At 40.6% G+C, this 14,623-nt stretch overlaps 1 protein-coding gene across 2 annotated transcripts in view; it reads left to right on the forward strand.

Moving 5' to 3' along the window:
• The window catches only part of NAALAD2 (N-acetylated alpha-linked acidic dipeptidase 2), a 48,824-nt gene extending 34,561 nt beyond the window's left edge, over positions 1-14,263 (forward strand). Inside the window, exons 15-20 of one of the 2 annotated variants that reach the window (XM_055416186.2) lie at positions 89-179; positions 2,254-2,518; positions 4,940-5,021; positions 6,208-6,300; positions 12,892-13,092; positions 13,199-14,263. In XM_055416186.2, coding sequence (XP_055272161.1) covers positions 89-179; positions 2,254-2,518; positions 4,940-5,021; positions 6,208-6,300; positions 12,892-13,081 — 721 coding nt within the window. In that variant the 3' untranslated portion in view covers positions 13,082-13,092; positions 13,199-14,263. Of the gene's footprint in view, positions 1-88; positions 180-2,253; positions 2,519-4,939; positions 5,022-6,207; positions 6,301-12,891 lie in introns of both variants that reach the window. The other variant, XM_055416185.2, reaches the window with a different exon arrangement.
• Positions 14,264-14,623: the final 360 nt, after the last annotated feature.

The raw sequence follows: 14,623 nt of genomic DNA on the forward strand, positions 1-14,623 counted from the left end.
GTTGGGACAGAATTCATTGTCCCATCTATTTATATTATTTATTTTTGCATTTATTTCTTCGTGTGTGTGTGTTATATTTTACATCTAGAATCAGCAAGCTGGGATCTGGAAGTGATTTTGAAGCTTATTTTCAGAGACTTGGGATTGCTTCAGGAAGAGTCCGTTACACTAAGAATAAGGTAAGCCATTTTCTTTATTTTGGATACATAACACTTAATCCACATTCTTTTTGTTAGGAATTCTGTCATTTAGTGGTTGAGCACTGGGCACTGAATGGACATGTGCCCGGGAAGGATGCCAGGGATAGAGCTAAACTGCAGGTCCCACTGTAGATAGACTGAGAAATAATTTGTATTATTTTGTGAATGTTCACTGCCAGGGTTATTCAGTGAAGTGGTATTTGACAGAGTAGTGCCAGGTGCTTAGCTGGTTATCACTGCCAAGAGGTTTGCATCCTTTTTCTGATGCAGGTGTTGTTGGAAAATTGAATTCTTCTTTTCTGATCTGCCCCATTGCTTCTCCAGCACATTGATGGTATGCAAGTATATGGGATATGCAAACCTATACCATTTTTGTCTATGTTATAAGTTACGTCATAAGTCATACTGAAGATTACATCAGTACCCTTAGGTTTGTCAAAGATTTTACTGATTTTCCGATAAGTGCCATATGCCAACATCATGCTTGTCTAGAATACATATCTCTTCCAAATTTGACTGTCCAGAATACAACTAAGAACAGGGAAGTAAGCAAAAACAGCTGTAGAATAACCCAAAATAAGTGCATAAATCGGTATACTGCTACTCATTACACTGCGTTCATAAAAGATGTACTTTTGGGAATTCCCATCATTCAAACTCCATGCTTCCCCTACAGGGGGCAAAGGTTAGATCCTTGGTCGGGGAATAAAGATCCCACATGCCATGTGGCATAGCCAAAAATTTTCTTTTAAAAAAAGACAAAAACAAAAACTCACCACACTGTACACTTAATGCGATGAATGTTATTAAATTATACCTCATTAAAGCTGCCTTTAAAAAAAGAAAAGAGAGGCACTTTACCATCTTTCAAAGCCTGTTCACTTTTATACTCTGTCATCATACTGAACAAAGAGATCTAGTTTCTAAAACAATGCAGATTAAAAGCAGAATGTTAGATAAATGGAAGGAGATAGATACAGGGGTTCCTTTCAGTGATATTAAAAGCAATAAGAATGATAGGTTTATATCAAAGAAGCAGGTAGGTAAACTAACATTAAGAAAAGCAGATCTAGGTAGTCAAAAATATTGACATGGAGTACCACCCTGTAACAGTGTTTATAATGATAATCCTTAATTTTGTAACAAAGATTAGGTGGCATGTGGATATACATTGCTTGGGAGTGCAGGCAAAGGGCTTAAATGTACAGCTGACCTTTAAACAACTCAGGAGACAAGGGCGTTAACCCCTGGAGAAGTTGAAAATCATATGTAACTTTGCATCTGGGATCCTGTAGTACTGGAGAAGGCAATGGCAAGCCACTCCAGTACTCTTGCCTAGAAAATCCCATGGATGGAGGAGCCTGGTAGGCTGCAGTCCATGGGGTCACTTAGTCGGACACGACTCAGCGACCTCACTTTCACTTTTCACTTTCATGCATTGGAGAAGGAAATGGCAACCCACTCCAGTGTTCTTGCCTGGAGAATCCCAGGGACAGGGGAGCCTAGTGGGCTGCCATCTGTGGGGTCTCACAGAGTTGGACACGACTGAAGCAACTTAGCAGCAGCAGCAGCAGCAGTACTGTAGTACATATTTATTGAAAAAAACTCTGTGTGTAAGTGAACCCCTGCAGTTCAGACCCACATGGTTAAATCGTCAACTGAATAACCCTCCAGTTATTGTCAATAACCGAGCTGCACAGAACCTTTCTTTCTCAATCAGTTTATAGATAACTTCTAACTGTGCTGATATTCAATTTGAGTATGTACTCCTTAATTGTCAGCAAAGCAATGAGGAAAATTTTCAAGAAGCAGTATTTTGAATGAAGATTATATGAATTATTAAGTGAATAATGGTAAAATTTTAAGTTGGTGAACATTTCATGGTGAAGTCTTAGTGAATCAGCCTTAACTTTTTCCTTCATTGTGATGAAACTCAGGGTACCGTATGGTTATGTTTCTTAATGGAATCGTTTTATAATTCCATAAAATAATATAATTTGAATATTTAATATTTTTCTATACTTGATCCCTCCCCACCTTTTTTTTTTCCCAGAAAACAGATACTTACAGCAGCTATCCAATATACCATACAATTTATGAGACATTTGAGTTGGTAGAGAAGTTTTATGACCCCACGTTTAAAAAGCAGCTTGCCGTGGCTCAGCTACGAGGAGCATTGGTTTATGAGCTTGCAGACGCTAAAGTCATTCCTTTCAACATTCAAGATTATGCAAAAACTTTGGAAAACTATGCAAGGAGCATCTATAATTCATCCAGGAAACATGAGCAAGCATGCAGAGGCCATGGAGTATCATTTGGTAAGAAATGGTTGGGCGGGTATTTTACAGTCGTCAAGTTAGAGCTTTAAGATATCATCTCCTGTCACCAGTGCCTACAGTTTCATCCTAGGATGTATCCCCGCTTCGTTTCACCGTCCTGACTTCTAGAGAAAGAATTTTAAACACCTACTAAACAGTGCTATTTAGTTTGATATGTGTCGGATGAATCCATTGTGCTAAGTTTGTGCTGCAAACACTGGGCACAGTGTTTTCCCTACATTGCTGCCTTTAAAAATGCTTTTATTGTTATAAGTACAATACTATTATAGTGTAACAATATTACACAAAGATGGGTAAGTAGAGAAAACCGCAAATTCTGCTACATATATGTCTTATAATTACTACCATTATTATTACAGCATTTACCTATTAGTGTTTTCCTACATGGATTTTTTTACATAGCTTTTAGCATTCCTTCCTTTTCTGTCTTGCCATTTGTAGTTGCTGTTTTCACACCAAGTCTCTCTTGCGAAGCAGTGATGAAATTTATTATAGCACAGTGTAGTGTAGGAGCATTAAGCGTTGTGTCTTGAAGCAGTTTCCTGGTTCAGATCCTGGCTCTAATATTTAGTCACTGTCAGGCCTTGGGAAGGTTACTTAACACCTCTACTGTCCATTTTATTGTGAATAAAATAGGAAAATATGTTTCCAAGATTGTTGTGGAGATTCAGTTGGTTGGTCCATAGAAACAATGGTGACTGCCACTTGGTGCTCATAATCTTAGCTATTATTACTGTTTTATTGTAACCATTCTCCTTTACTATTCTGGGAGTACATATTCTTTGTATATATCAAAGTTAACAAACACTTACTGAGTGTCTACTGTATACCAAGTGCTCCGTTATTTCCTGGAAGATAGAAGTTTAGGAAATGGTCATGTCCTCACAGAGCTTATATTCTCATGGAGAAGGAGAAGACCAAACGCAGGAGATAAGCTATTAGAGGGACGCCCAGAGAGGACTTTAAGGGCCCTGAAAATGCAGACTGGATGGTCAGTAGTGGCTTCTGAATATAATTACATAGCAGTTAGTAATCTTCAGAAAGAGGATTAGCAGCAATACTAAGATCTAGAAATTGAAGCGAAGAAACATTTAGAAATTGGTGCTTACATCATTATGACTGTACAGTCACTTCAGTGATGGGGAAAATGAAGAGAGATGAAGAAATAAGCAGAGCCTGCAGCAGGACGGGTGTTCGGAGTCCTGTGGCTGTCCAGCATCTATTTCTCTTCGTAAATGCCCCAATTTCATTCTGGTGAATTAGCCTTTACTAATTTTTATTATGTAGGGTCCAACTGAGAGACAGATTAAACAGCTGCAGCAGCAGGACTGCATACAAAGTTGATGGACAGATGGATATACAGTTCTCTACATCTTGCTTATCAACTCATTGCATTGTCTTATGTTCCTAAGACTACTAAAACTGCTCTTTCCAAAGGTTTCATTTACTTGTGCCACTAACTCCTAGGGACACATTTTGATTTTTCTCTATTAATATTTTGACTTTTGTGTTTCATTTGAAATTTAAAGTTTCTTCAACACTCTTTTCCCTTAGCTTTCATAATATCTACTATTAGATTGTTTGATATTAATATTAAAAGCAGCAACAATAATTGAAGGCCAAAAAAAAGACCTTATTTCTTCTATTGAATGTACTTATACTGAATGCATTACTTACTAGCTTTGTAGTCTCACAGAGATCCCATGTTTGGAGCTGTAATGCTTTATCTATAAAATGAATATTGAATCCCCTGCATTATAGGATTAATGCAAGAAGCAAAATCAATAATGTATGGTAGTGTCCAGTTTAGAAAAGATGGAAAATGATGAACAGGTTGTTATTAAAAATATGATGCACTTTCCTAATCCCTTTTCTTAGAAATTTTGTGAACTAAAGATCGATCAGACTAAACTGGATCCCAGTTCTCAGAGTTTAAATGTATCAGTTTGTCTCACACAGGTTGCCTTAAATAAGATCTTAAATGTACTACTTAAAAACTAAAAATGACATTGTTTTATTCTGTAATAATTATAGGAATGAAGCTCATTTATAGTGTCTGGCTTACAGTTTTCCCAATAAATAAGTATTGAAAGAATAAATAAATGCTGAGTTTCTGATAAATTGAGGAGTTTTTATGTCCTACACTCTAGAAATTTGTTATTTCCTTAAGAACCAATTTTGCCATTTTCAATTTTATACATTGTTTCTTTGTTATAAGATATCCTAATACATTCCAAGGATCTGCAAGAAGACTCAGTAGAAAAATAGTTTCAATACCTATTGAGTCATACCAAGCTAGCGTGGGGACCCTAACCCCAGGGTTAGGGAAAAGTGAAACTTTGACATATGAAGCACTTGTGCTTAATAATTTCGCCTCTATTCTTCTATTTTTTTAAAAAGAGTCCTTATTTTCTGCTGTGAAAAACTTCTCAGAAGCTGCTTCAGATTTCCACAGAAGACTTTCACAAGTTGATCTGAATAAGTAAGTTTCAAATGTAAAGCTATCTACTGTTTTCAAAAGCAGTATGGTTAGTGGAATGAACTGTGTGCCCTCATAGAAGCGTTCAATTCAGAATCATTGTACTCAAATTACGGTCTTCCAACCAGCAGCATCAGCCTCACCGGGTGCTTGTTAGAAAGGCAGAGTATCAGAGCTCGTGCCAGACCCGCTGAATTAGAATTCCACAGTAGACTCTCCAGGAAGTTTGTATTCACATTAAAGTCTGAGCACATTGCTGTTGAAAGATAGAAAACTCATCCCATGGCAGGGGCTAAGGAGACATGTCTTCTGAAGTTTGCATGGTAAGAATTCTGACTGCTGCTGGTAATTCATAATTCGGTGGGTTTAAGTGCACTCGTAACCCATTTTACTACAGTCCCAAATAGTTCTGTGAACAGTGTAGAAATTCTTTCTTATACTTTTTTTGTTGCATGTCCTTTAACCTCTTGCCATTTGAAAATTGAAAAATAATTTGAGTTATACTCAAAGCATTATTTAACAAGCATAAACTGTATCACCTCACATTCATATCACCTTTCTTAATATTTTTAAAATTCTTTCAAACAAGCTTTCCCACCTCCCATCCAAGCAGAAAGCTGTGTCAGTCATTGTGAGGGGCCTTTCTTTCTCCCTGGGGTTGTAGGACAACCTAGGGAACTTGTGCAGCACCCCAAAGGATTAAGTTGGCAGATTCCCAGTGTGGAAGGGGCTCCCTGCCCACGAGGTACAGCTGTCTCTCTCCCCGCTTGGAGACTCCTGCAAACTCCCTTCATTCTGTGTTATTCAGCCTTGACTCTGCTACTTTCCTCCAAGGTGGAACTGAATGACTTATCAAGAACAGCTTGGCAGTCCACGCTGTCTATCTTTGCAGGGGTCCTGGCTCTCCTACAAAGAATTAAAAGTGTCTTTCACGTCTTTCTGGAAAGTCTGTGGCCTTGAAAAAGAAATCAAACCATTTCCCAGTCAGTCTGTTTGCCTATTATAAATAATAGTAAGATGCGCCTGTTGTTATATGCCGCTTACCATATGAGCCTGGGTATTTAATATTCATTTTCTTAAAAGTCTATGATTTAAAAATTTATTTTCCCCATGACTTATCCTTATTTAATAGTTTAAAATGTGGCTTCATGTTAAGGGTTTTAATTATCAATTTTTTTTATTCTCAAAGCCCCATGGCAGTGAGAATCATGAATGACCAGCTGATGTTTCTTGAAAGAGCATTCATTGATCCTCTTGGTTTACCAGGGAGGCCGTTCTATAGGTAAGGAGGCAACAGGTATTGCACTAAAGGACACCAAGCATGTCACCCTGACCCAAACCAGCATCCCCAAGGCCTGCTTTAAACTACTGTCAGATGAGTGGAAAGCGGATATGTATACTGAAGGAAACACGGGTGAGATTTTGCAGGTGGTGCTAGTGGTGAGGAACCCGCCTGCCGGTGCAGGCAGATGTGGGAGACAGGGATTCTATCCCCGGGGCGGGAAGATCCCCTGGAGGTGGACATGGCAGCCCACTCAGTATTCTTGCCTGGAGAATCCCATGGACAGAGGAGCCTGGCGGGCTGCAGTCTATAGCATCGCAAAGACTTGGACACAGCTGAAGCGACTTAGTGTGCATGCAAGACAATATACTTCTTTTAAAATTTATTCGGCTGGGCCGGGTCTCAGTTCCGTCATGTGAGGCCTTTCTCTGTGCAGACAAGCTTTCCAGTTGGGCCGCACGGGCTCAGGAGCGCATGGGCGCTGTAGTTGAGGTGTGTAGGCTTCCTTGCTCCACAACACGTGGGATCTTAGTTCCCCCACCAGGGACTAAACTCCTGTCCCCTTCATTGCAAGGCTAATTCTTAACCACTGGGCCACCAGGGAAGTCCCATAACACTGTAATCGGTAATATCAGAAAAATTAATTTCATATCCTGTATTGCTTTGCTACAGATATAAATGGCAAGTGATAGTTGAAAAAGACTCTTTGTGACAAAATCTAAAAGACAGAATCTTAAAGGGGATCTTAGAGCTCATGTGGTTCAACTTTCTACATGAATCTTTTCTGTAGGATTTCAGGAAAGTGGTTATCCAGCTGCTGTTTGAATCTTCCAATGATGGGAGACTTGCTGCCACATGAGAAAGTTCATTCAATTATAAGAAAGATCTACTTAATAGAAAGTCTTCATCATAAAGATATATTTCCCTGTAATTTTCTCCCTCTGACCTTGCACTGCTCTCCAAGTCAAGTAGAATAGTCTCGATCTATTTCCATATAGCGTTTAGGGTTTCAGAAGATGGGTGCCATAGTTTCCCTTAAAGAACTGGACCTTTTTCTCAGTGTCTTGGCTACTTTTGGATAGTCTCCAGTTTTTCAAAGTGTCTTTTAAGCTGTGGTTCCTTGGTAAAACTTAGAAAGGCCCTAGAGTCAGAAATCTATGTTCTAGTTCACTTGGCACATGTGTGATTTACAGCAAGTCATATCTAGGGCTTTCTCATCTGAATTAAGAGGGTGATAACAAGCTATTTTACAAGGCTGTTTAGTCAAGTGACACAAACAAAAGATAGCTCTACATATTACATTTCTTATAAATATTAGTAATCAGTGTAAACATTTAACTGATTATAATCCTAGGCATTGAGAACCCGTCTCTGCCAAATACCAAGTGTCACCTGGGCAAATTACTTCTCCACGACTCAGATTCCTCAGCGCTAGATGGAGATTACTGTGCTTATGCCCCATAGGTTCATAGACTGAAGGCTTGCAGAAGGTTTAGCCCAGAGAGGGGTACACTGGGTACATAGCTGCTGTTTTTAGTATGAGTGTTGCCGAAGCGAGCACAATAGTCACTGTTTTTATAAAATCTTACATATTGTGAAGATAAATGTTTATTGATACAAATAAAATAGCAGCCATCAGTTAAGTATTTACATAAACCAAAGATTGAAAGCCAATTTATAAATTAATCTTTTTTTGCCTATGAGTCCATCTTTACATATATTTTTTCAATTTATATGATTTATAAGCAGAATATCTCATTTTCAAATTCAGGCTCTATGGAGTTATATAGAATAAATGGGGGCAGTGCTAACACCTAGATGTTTCTGTTATTTCCTTCAGAGAAAATCAGAGAGGAGAGTTTAGTGTTAAATTTTGAATGCAGTCATGTACACATTTGATTGTTTATTTATTCATTTGTATTTACATAAATGGGACCATATATCACCTTGCATATACCATATATCACTGCTTTTTTGGGTGACAATTTATCTTAGAGGTTTTTCTGTGTCAGTATATATACTTTTAGCTATTCTCATCTGTTTCATTGTTTTCCATTATATGGTCTGCATGTGTAAATTTTTAGTCCTTAATGAGTTTTTAATTAATTTGTTTTTTCCCCCTATTACTTACTATTAGAAAAGTACTGCTATAAAATGTCCACAAGACCTACTTGAACATTTAATATCAGTACCTGGGATTTCAGGGTCAAACGGTTAAACACATTTTAAATTTGATTAAGCAGCTGATAAACTGTCCTCCAATTTAAAATATATATTGGGAACTGTTCATTGAACACAAAAGCTGTAATCTAAAGGGAGGGAGAGGCAGTTCAAGACGGCGGGGTAAGGAGATGCAGACCTCACCGCTCCCAGACACAGACTCGACAGCCACAGATGGCATGGTTTCCTCTGGGGAAAAAAAAACAAAAACCCTGAAAACTAACTGAGCAAGTCCTTCACATCAGGTGAAGGAGAAGAAGGCCATGTGGGTATGAAAGGGATAGAGGAGGCTACAGACCAGTCTCACCGCAAATCCCACTCCATCGTGTGGTTGTGGCAACCGACCGTCAGGAGCTCACAGACCCGGAGCTTCCCTCTGGGGAGCACAGGGTTTGTCCCCAAATGAGCCACCTCACCTGCACCTGAGGGTGAGCCTCCCCAATATCTGGCTTTGAGAACCAACGAGGCTGCATCCATGTGACCAAAGGGATGCACAGAAGCTCGAAATGGCTCAGGCCGAAAGAACTCCCCTTGATCACCTGCCACTGGCCCCAGCACAGAAGCAGTCCTTGAGTATCCCCCAGATTCTGTGTAAAAGAGGTTCATTTGTTGATCTTAAAGCACTGGCTCGAGGGGCGGGGACCGGTTAGGACCCCCTCTGGGGTGGAGGCTGGTGGGTACTCTGCTATTCCTCTGCCTTGCTGAGGCTGGTGGGCACCATCTTTCCCTCTTCTTCCCCAAAGGCAATGATCTTCATGCAGTCCCTCTGCTGAGTTCCAGAGCACCGGTATCTCCAGGGGGAAGCTTTTATCTGCATGTGGTGGTACTCTGGCTTCTGCATCTGGTGTCCTGGTTTTTCCAGCTGTCGCTGGCAGACACTCCTTGATTGCTTGGCTCGAGGTTGGGAGGATGAGGGGGGCTTGCATTCCTGAATTCCAGGGGGCTGTAACAATTGGAGACACAGTTCTTGCCAGAGAGCAGACTGAAACACACCCTGGGTATTTCTGAGGAAGAGGCTCCTTTGCCTGCCCAAGAGCTTCAGCCTGAACGGCAGGGTTTCGTTCTGGCATGCTTCTAGAAGTCTACAGGGCTGCCCTTGGATAGTGAAGGCTGGTGGAAGTGCTCCCTGCTCCTCCTCTGCCTCACTTCAGCTTGACCCTCTCTCAGAAGGGAGCTTATACCCTTTTCTGGCCCTCCGATTTTTGAAGTTGCTACTGGGGACGCCTCTACATTTTCTGACTATGGTGACCACAGGGAAGTATGCTTGCAGCTCTCAAGGGGGTAGGTAGGAAAAGAGAGGCAACAGACCTAGGGGCTGTCTTCCGGGGAAGGAGCCCCATAATCCTGTAAGCACAGCTCCAGGCTGAGGGGCAGGATTCTGATCCCACCGATGTAAGTGCTGGCTGTGAAGCAGAGACCCAGGAGGGCGGTGCTGTCTTCACACTCTCTCTCTGCCATCGTCCAGGAAGCGAGCATCTCTCGGGGGTGCTCTTAGAGATGTCTGGTGCCTCAGCTTCTGTGGCTGCTGCCCGAGGGGTGCCCTGATCCCCTGGCTCTGGTGGCCAGACAGGATTGCTTTCCTTGGTGCCACAGGGTTACGATGATCTGAGAGGCAGTGCGTGGGAGGCTACCACCTGCAGTCACTGCACAGATGGCAGACTGAAACACAGCCCGTCTTTCTGTAGAAGAGGCCTGTTGGCTTGTCCTGGAGCTTCATCCCAAGGCACGGGTTTTAGGCTCCCCGGGTGGCGCTAGCGGTAACAAACCTGCCTGCCAGTGCCAGAGATGTGGGTTCCGACTCTGGGTCAGGAACATCCCTTGGAGGAGGGCACAGTAACCCCGTCCAGTACTCTTGACTGGAGAATTTCATGGGCAGAGGTGCCTGGCAGGCTACAGTCCATAGTGTTGCAAAGAGCTGGACACGACTGAAGTGACTTGGCACGCATGCACCAAATAGAAGGCATGGAGTTAAAGAATACATTAATGGAACTGAGAAATGCACTGGACGGGTTCCCTAGCAGACAAGATGAAGCAGAAGAATCAGTGACTTGGAACACAGGCAGTGGAACTCAGAGCAACAAAAAGTAAGAAGAGTTTTTTAAAAGGGATGACAGTTGAAGGGACCTCTGGGACAACATCAGGTGAAACAACGTGTAAGGTTCCAGAAGAAAGGAGAGAAGGAACTGGAAACGTCCCTAACCTGGGGAAGGAAACAGGCATCTAGATCAGAAAACCGAGAGAGTGCGAATAAGATGAACTCAAAAGATACTCACCCTAAGACAAACTATAACTAAAATGTCAGAAAAGGTGTTAACAGAAGCAGTGGAACTCCCCTGGTGGTCCAGTGGTTAAAACTTCACGCTCCCTCAACAGGGGGCATGTTTTCGATCTCTCATCAGGGAACTTAGATTCCGCGTGCCATGGCAAGTCTGATTTAAAAAAAAAAGTCTCAACAAACTGGATACAGAGGCAGTGTATGTCAACATAACATAGCCCGTATATGACAGAACCACAGCTGCCTTTGTGCTCAATGGTGAGAACCCCAAAGCCTTTCCTTTAAGGTCAGGAACAAGGCAAGTGTGCCTACTCTCACCATTTTTATTCAGCGCGGTATTGGAAGTCCTGGCCATAGAAGTTTGGAAAAATAAACAAAGACATCCAAATCAGGACGAAGTAACTGTCACTATTGCTGAAGAAAATCCTAATGATACCACAAATAAACTGTTGGATTATTCAGGTTTTATTCAAGTTCATTCAGGTTTTTCTGAAAGGTCTATGGAAAAACTCAAATGTACGTTAAACCAACCCAATATTAGAATAAATGAAATCTGTAAAGTTGTAGGACACAAAATCCATGTACAGGAACCTATGGTGTTTCTATACACTGATGATCAGAAAGAAAAATTAAGGAAACACCTCATTTACAATTTTATCAGGTTTTCTTGATTCCTGAATCAATAATATTGTACAATACTCTCCCTCTGCAGTTCTCCGGAAGATGGCATATGTACTAAGGAATACCTGTGACCTGTATCTCTAGTATCTCAGCTTATATATAGGTCAGACTATTAATGCTTATAAACGGTTCTGCATGTATACTTGTTTCATTAAGGACGAGCCACTTAAGGCCATACTAAAATTCAAAAGCCAAAGCAATAAATCCTGATATACTCTGGGAAATCTAAATGATGACATTATAAATGTCTTCGATCATTAAATCTTACAGAGAGTTCTATATTTTGTCATATAGTAGCTTTACATTCTGAAGCAGTTCTAAGGTTTGACTGTTGGGCCTAATTCCCCTCTTTTTTTTTTTTTTTTAAAGAAGGGATCTGAAGCACTGCCCCCAACCACCCGGCAGCTGCCTTTAATTTACTTTGTCTGCACTGGGTCATCATTGCTGCGAGCAGTCTTTCTCTGCTTGTGGCGAGAGGGGCCACCCTGGTCGCAGTGCCTGGGCTTATTGCAGTGGCTTCTCTCATTGTGGAGCGTGGCCTCTGGGCTGTGCAAGCTCAGGAGTGAGTGTGGGCTCAGCAGTAGTGGCACACGGGCTTGGTTGTCTCACAGCGTGTGGAGTCTTTCTGGACCAGGGCTTGAACCCATGTCTGCTGTGTTGACAGGTGGATTTCCTTAATTACCAGACCACCAGGGAAGTCCAGGCCTAATTCCTGATAAGAGTGATAAATCCAATATGTCCCTTTCTGCAAGGCAGAATTCCACACGGTGGGGAGAGAAGTGGCTTGATCTCCTGAGTTACTTATGAGATGAAGTAGGAAATCAGGTGCAGACTTTCCTTCTAGATCGGAAATAAGTGTGTCTTTGTGGGCAACCCATATATAGCTGCTTTACCTTTGTGGAATGGGTTTCATTATCCTTACTAGTTATGACATTTTTGAAATACAAGCTGCTTTGCTTGTTGCTTTTTAGTTCTGAAGAGTTTGGGGAATAACTGTCATCCTTGTGGAATCTTTAAAAAAGGCAACACAAGTGTAATTATTTTTTAATCTCCTATTAAAAAATATCCATAAGTTATCCATGCTTTGTGGATGTCTAGGCAGTTAGACAACTAATGCCTATAACTTACAGGAAAATATCTGCTTATTTCCAGCTGCTTGGGTTGATAACCTGATATGATTCGCTAGACGCATCTTATCAACTCCTTTCTTTGCTTAAAATACCATTGCCTAAGTGTCCGAAACCAACAACATAAGGTTTTACTTTGGAGTAACAAAAGCATATGTCAGGAGGAGACACCGTATTTCGTTATGAATGTGATCTAACAATGACACCACAGAAGAGAAAGGGAAAGCATGTGAAATGTCATATATGAGTACTCTTTAGCTCAACCTGTTCTCTGTGTTTTTCTGCTAGGCACATCATCTTTGCTCCAAGCAGCCACAACAAATATGCTGGTGAATCATTTCCCGGCATCTTTGATGCTATGTTTGATATTGAAAATAAAGCGGATCCTCGTTCAGCCTGGAAAGAAGTGAAGAAACACATTTCTATTGCAGCCTTTACAATTCAAGCAGCGGCAGGGACTCTGAAAGAATTCTTATAGTAAAGTCTCAGGTAACTGGCTACCATTAAAAGTCTGAGGATAAAATCCATCTTTCTGATAACACATGAAGCCAGAATATGCTAAAATTTTGCTTTTCATGTCATGTTTTGACTTTAGACTCCCAGCTTGTTCATCTGTAAAGAGATTTTTGGCTCTGAAAATTTAAAACTTCGTCATCAAAGTGCTAATCTAATAAAGCAAACCAAAGAACTTCATCATTTGTAGTAGAATGGAGTAAGAAATGGCAACCCACTCAAGTATTCCTGCCTGGAAAGTACCATGGACAGGGAAGCCTGGCTGGCTACAGTCCAAGGACATGACTGAGCACGGATATGCATGCATATGGAGAAAGAGATAAAGTAAATGAAAATTCCCCAAAATAAAATATGGCAAGGAACTTAAACTCTTCAGACATTGTTGGCTAGAATGTAAAACAGTTCAACCACTTCAGAAAACAGTCTGGCACTTTTTTATAAAGTTAAATATATACTTATAGCTCAAATTCTACTTCTAGGTATTTACCAAAGAAAAGCAAAAACATGATCACCAAGACTCGGCATGTTCATTACAGCTTAATGTGCAAATAATTGTAAGGAAAGATTGAAGGCAGGGGGAGAAGGGGACAACAGAGGATGAGATGGCTTTATGGCATCACCGACTCAATGGACATGAGTTTGAGTAAACTCTGGGAGTTGGTGATGGACAGGGAGGCCTGGCATGCTGCTGTTCAAGGAATCGCAAAGAGTCGGGTACGACTGAGCAACTGAACTGAACTGAATGTAAATGTCCATCAATAGATGAATGAATAAACTGTTGAATGGACTCAGCAATAAAATGTAAGAACTGCCAGTCAATGTAACATTATTGGCAGACATTGTCGAGGGCAAGAAGCCAGATGCAAAAGAATGCTTAGTATGAGATTCTTCTTAATACACGAAGAAGCAAAACTAATCTATGGTATTAGAAGTTAGACCAGTGATTGCATGGGTCAAGTAAGGGTCAGGGAGGTTTGCAGCATAGAGGGAAGTTTCTGGCATTATGGGAGTTTTCTCTATCATGATCTGGATGATGTATACACAGGTATACACATTTGTCAAACCTCATCAAATTGTACACTTAAAATGTATAACAATGATACCTTAATAAATGTTATTACCAAGAAATAAAATCTGGCACGGAAATTGGAATAGCTTAATTTTCCAACTTTTCTCATAATTTTTAGTAAGTCAGTTTTTGAAGAAAACATTGGAATTCTACCTTTCTCTCTGCATTACCAGATCTAATAAATATCTTAAAATTTAGCAGACTATATCAATTTTTTCCCTAAAAGCCAAGTGATTGAATTGTCTCCTAGTTTGCTTTCTCTGTATCTTAACATTTAAAAATAAAATTATATAAATATACATTTAATACTGATATATATGTATATATACACACACACACATATATATATATGTTTTTTAAGCTTGAAAAATCCTTCTGTGAATGGAGAGTTTGTGCACCCTCCCTGCCTTCCTCCTGCTGCCTCGCGTTCTGTGAAAT

This window comes from Moschus berezovskii, chromosome 25 (genome assembly GCF_049115385.1).
Source record: "Moschus berezovskii isolate FMDL1 chromosome 25, NW_MosBer_1.0, whole genome shotgun sequence".
NCBI lineage: Eukaryota > Metazoa > Chordata > Mammalia > Artiodactyla > Moschidae > Moschus > Moschus berezovskii.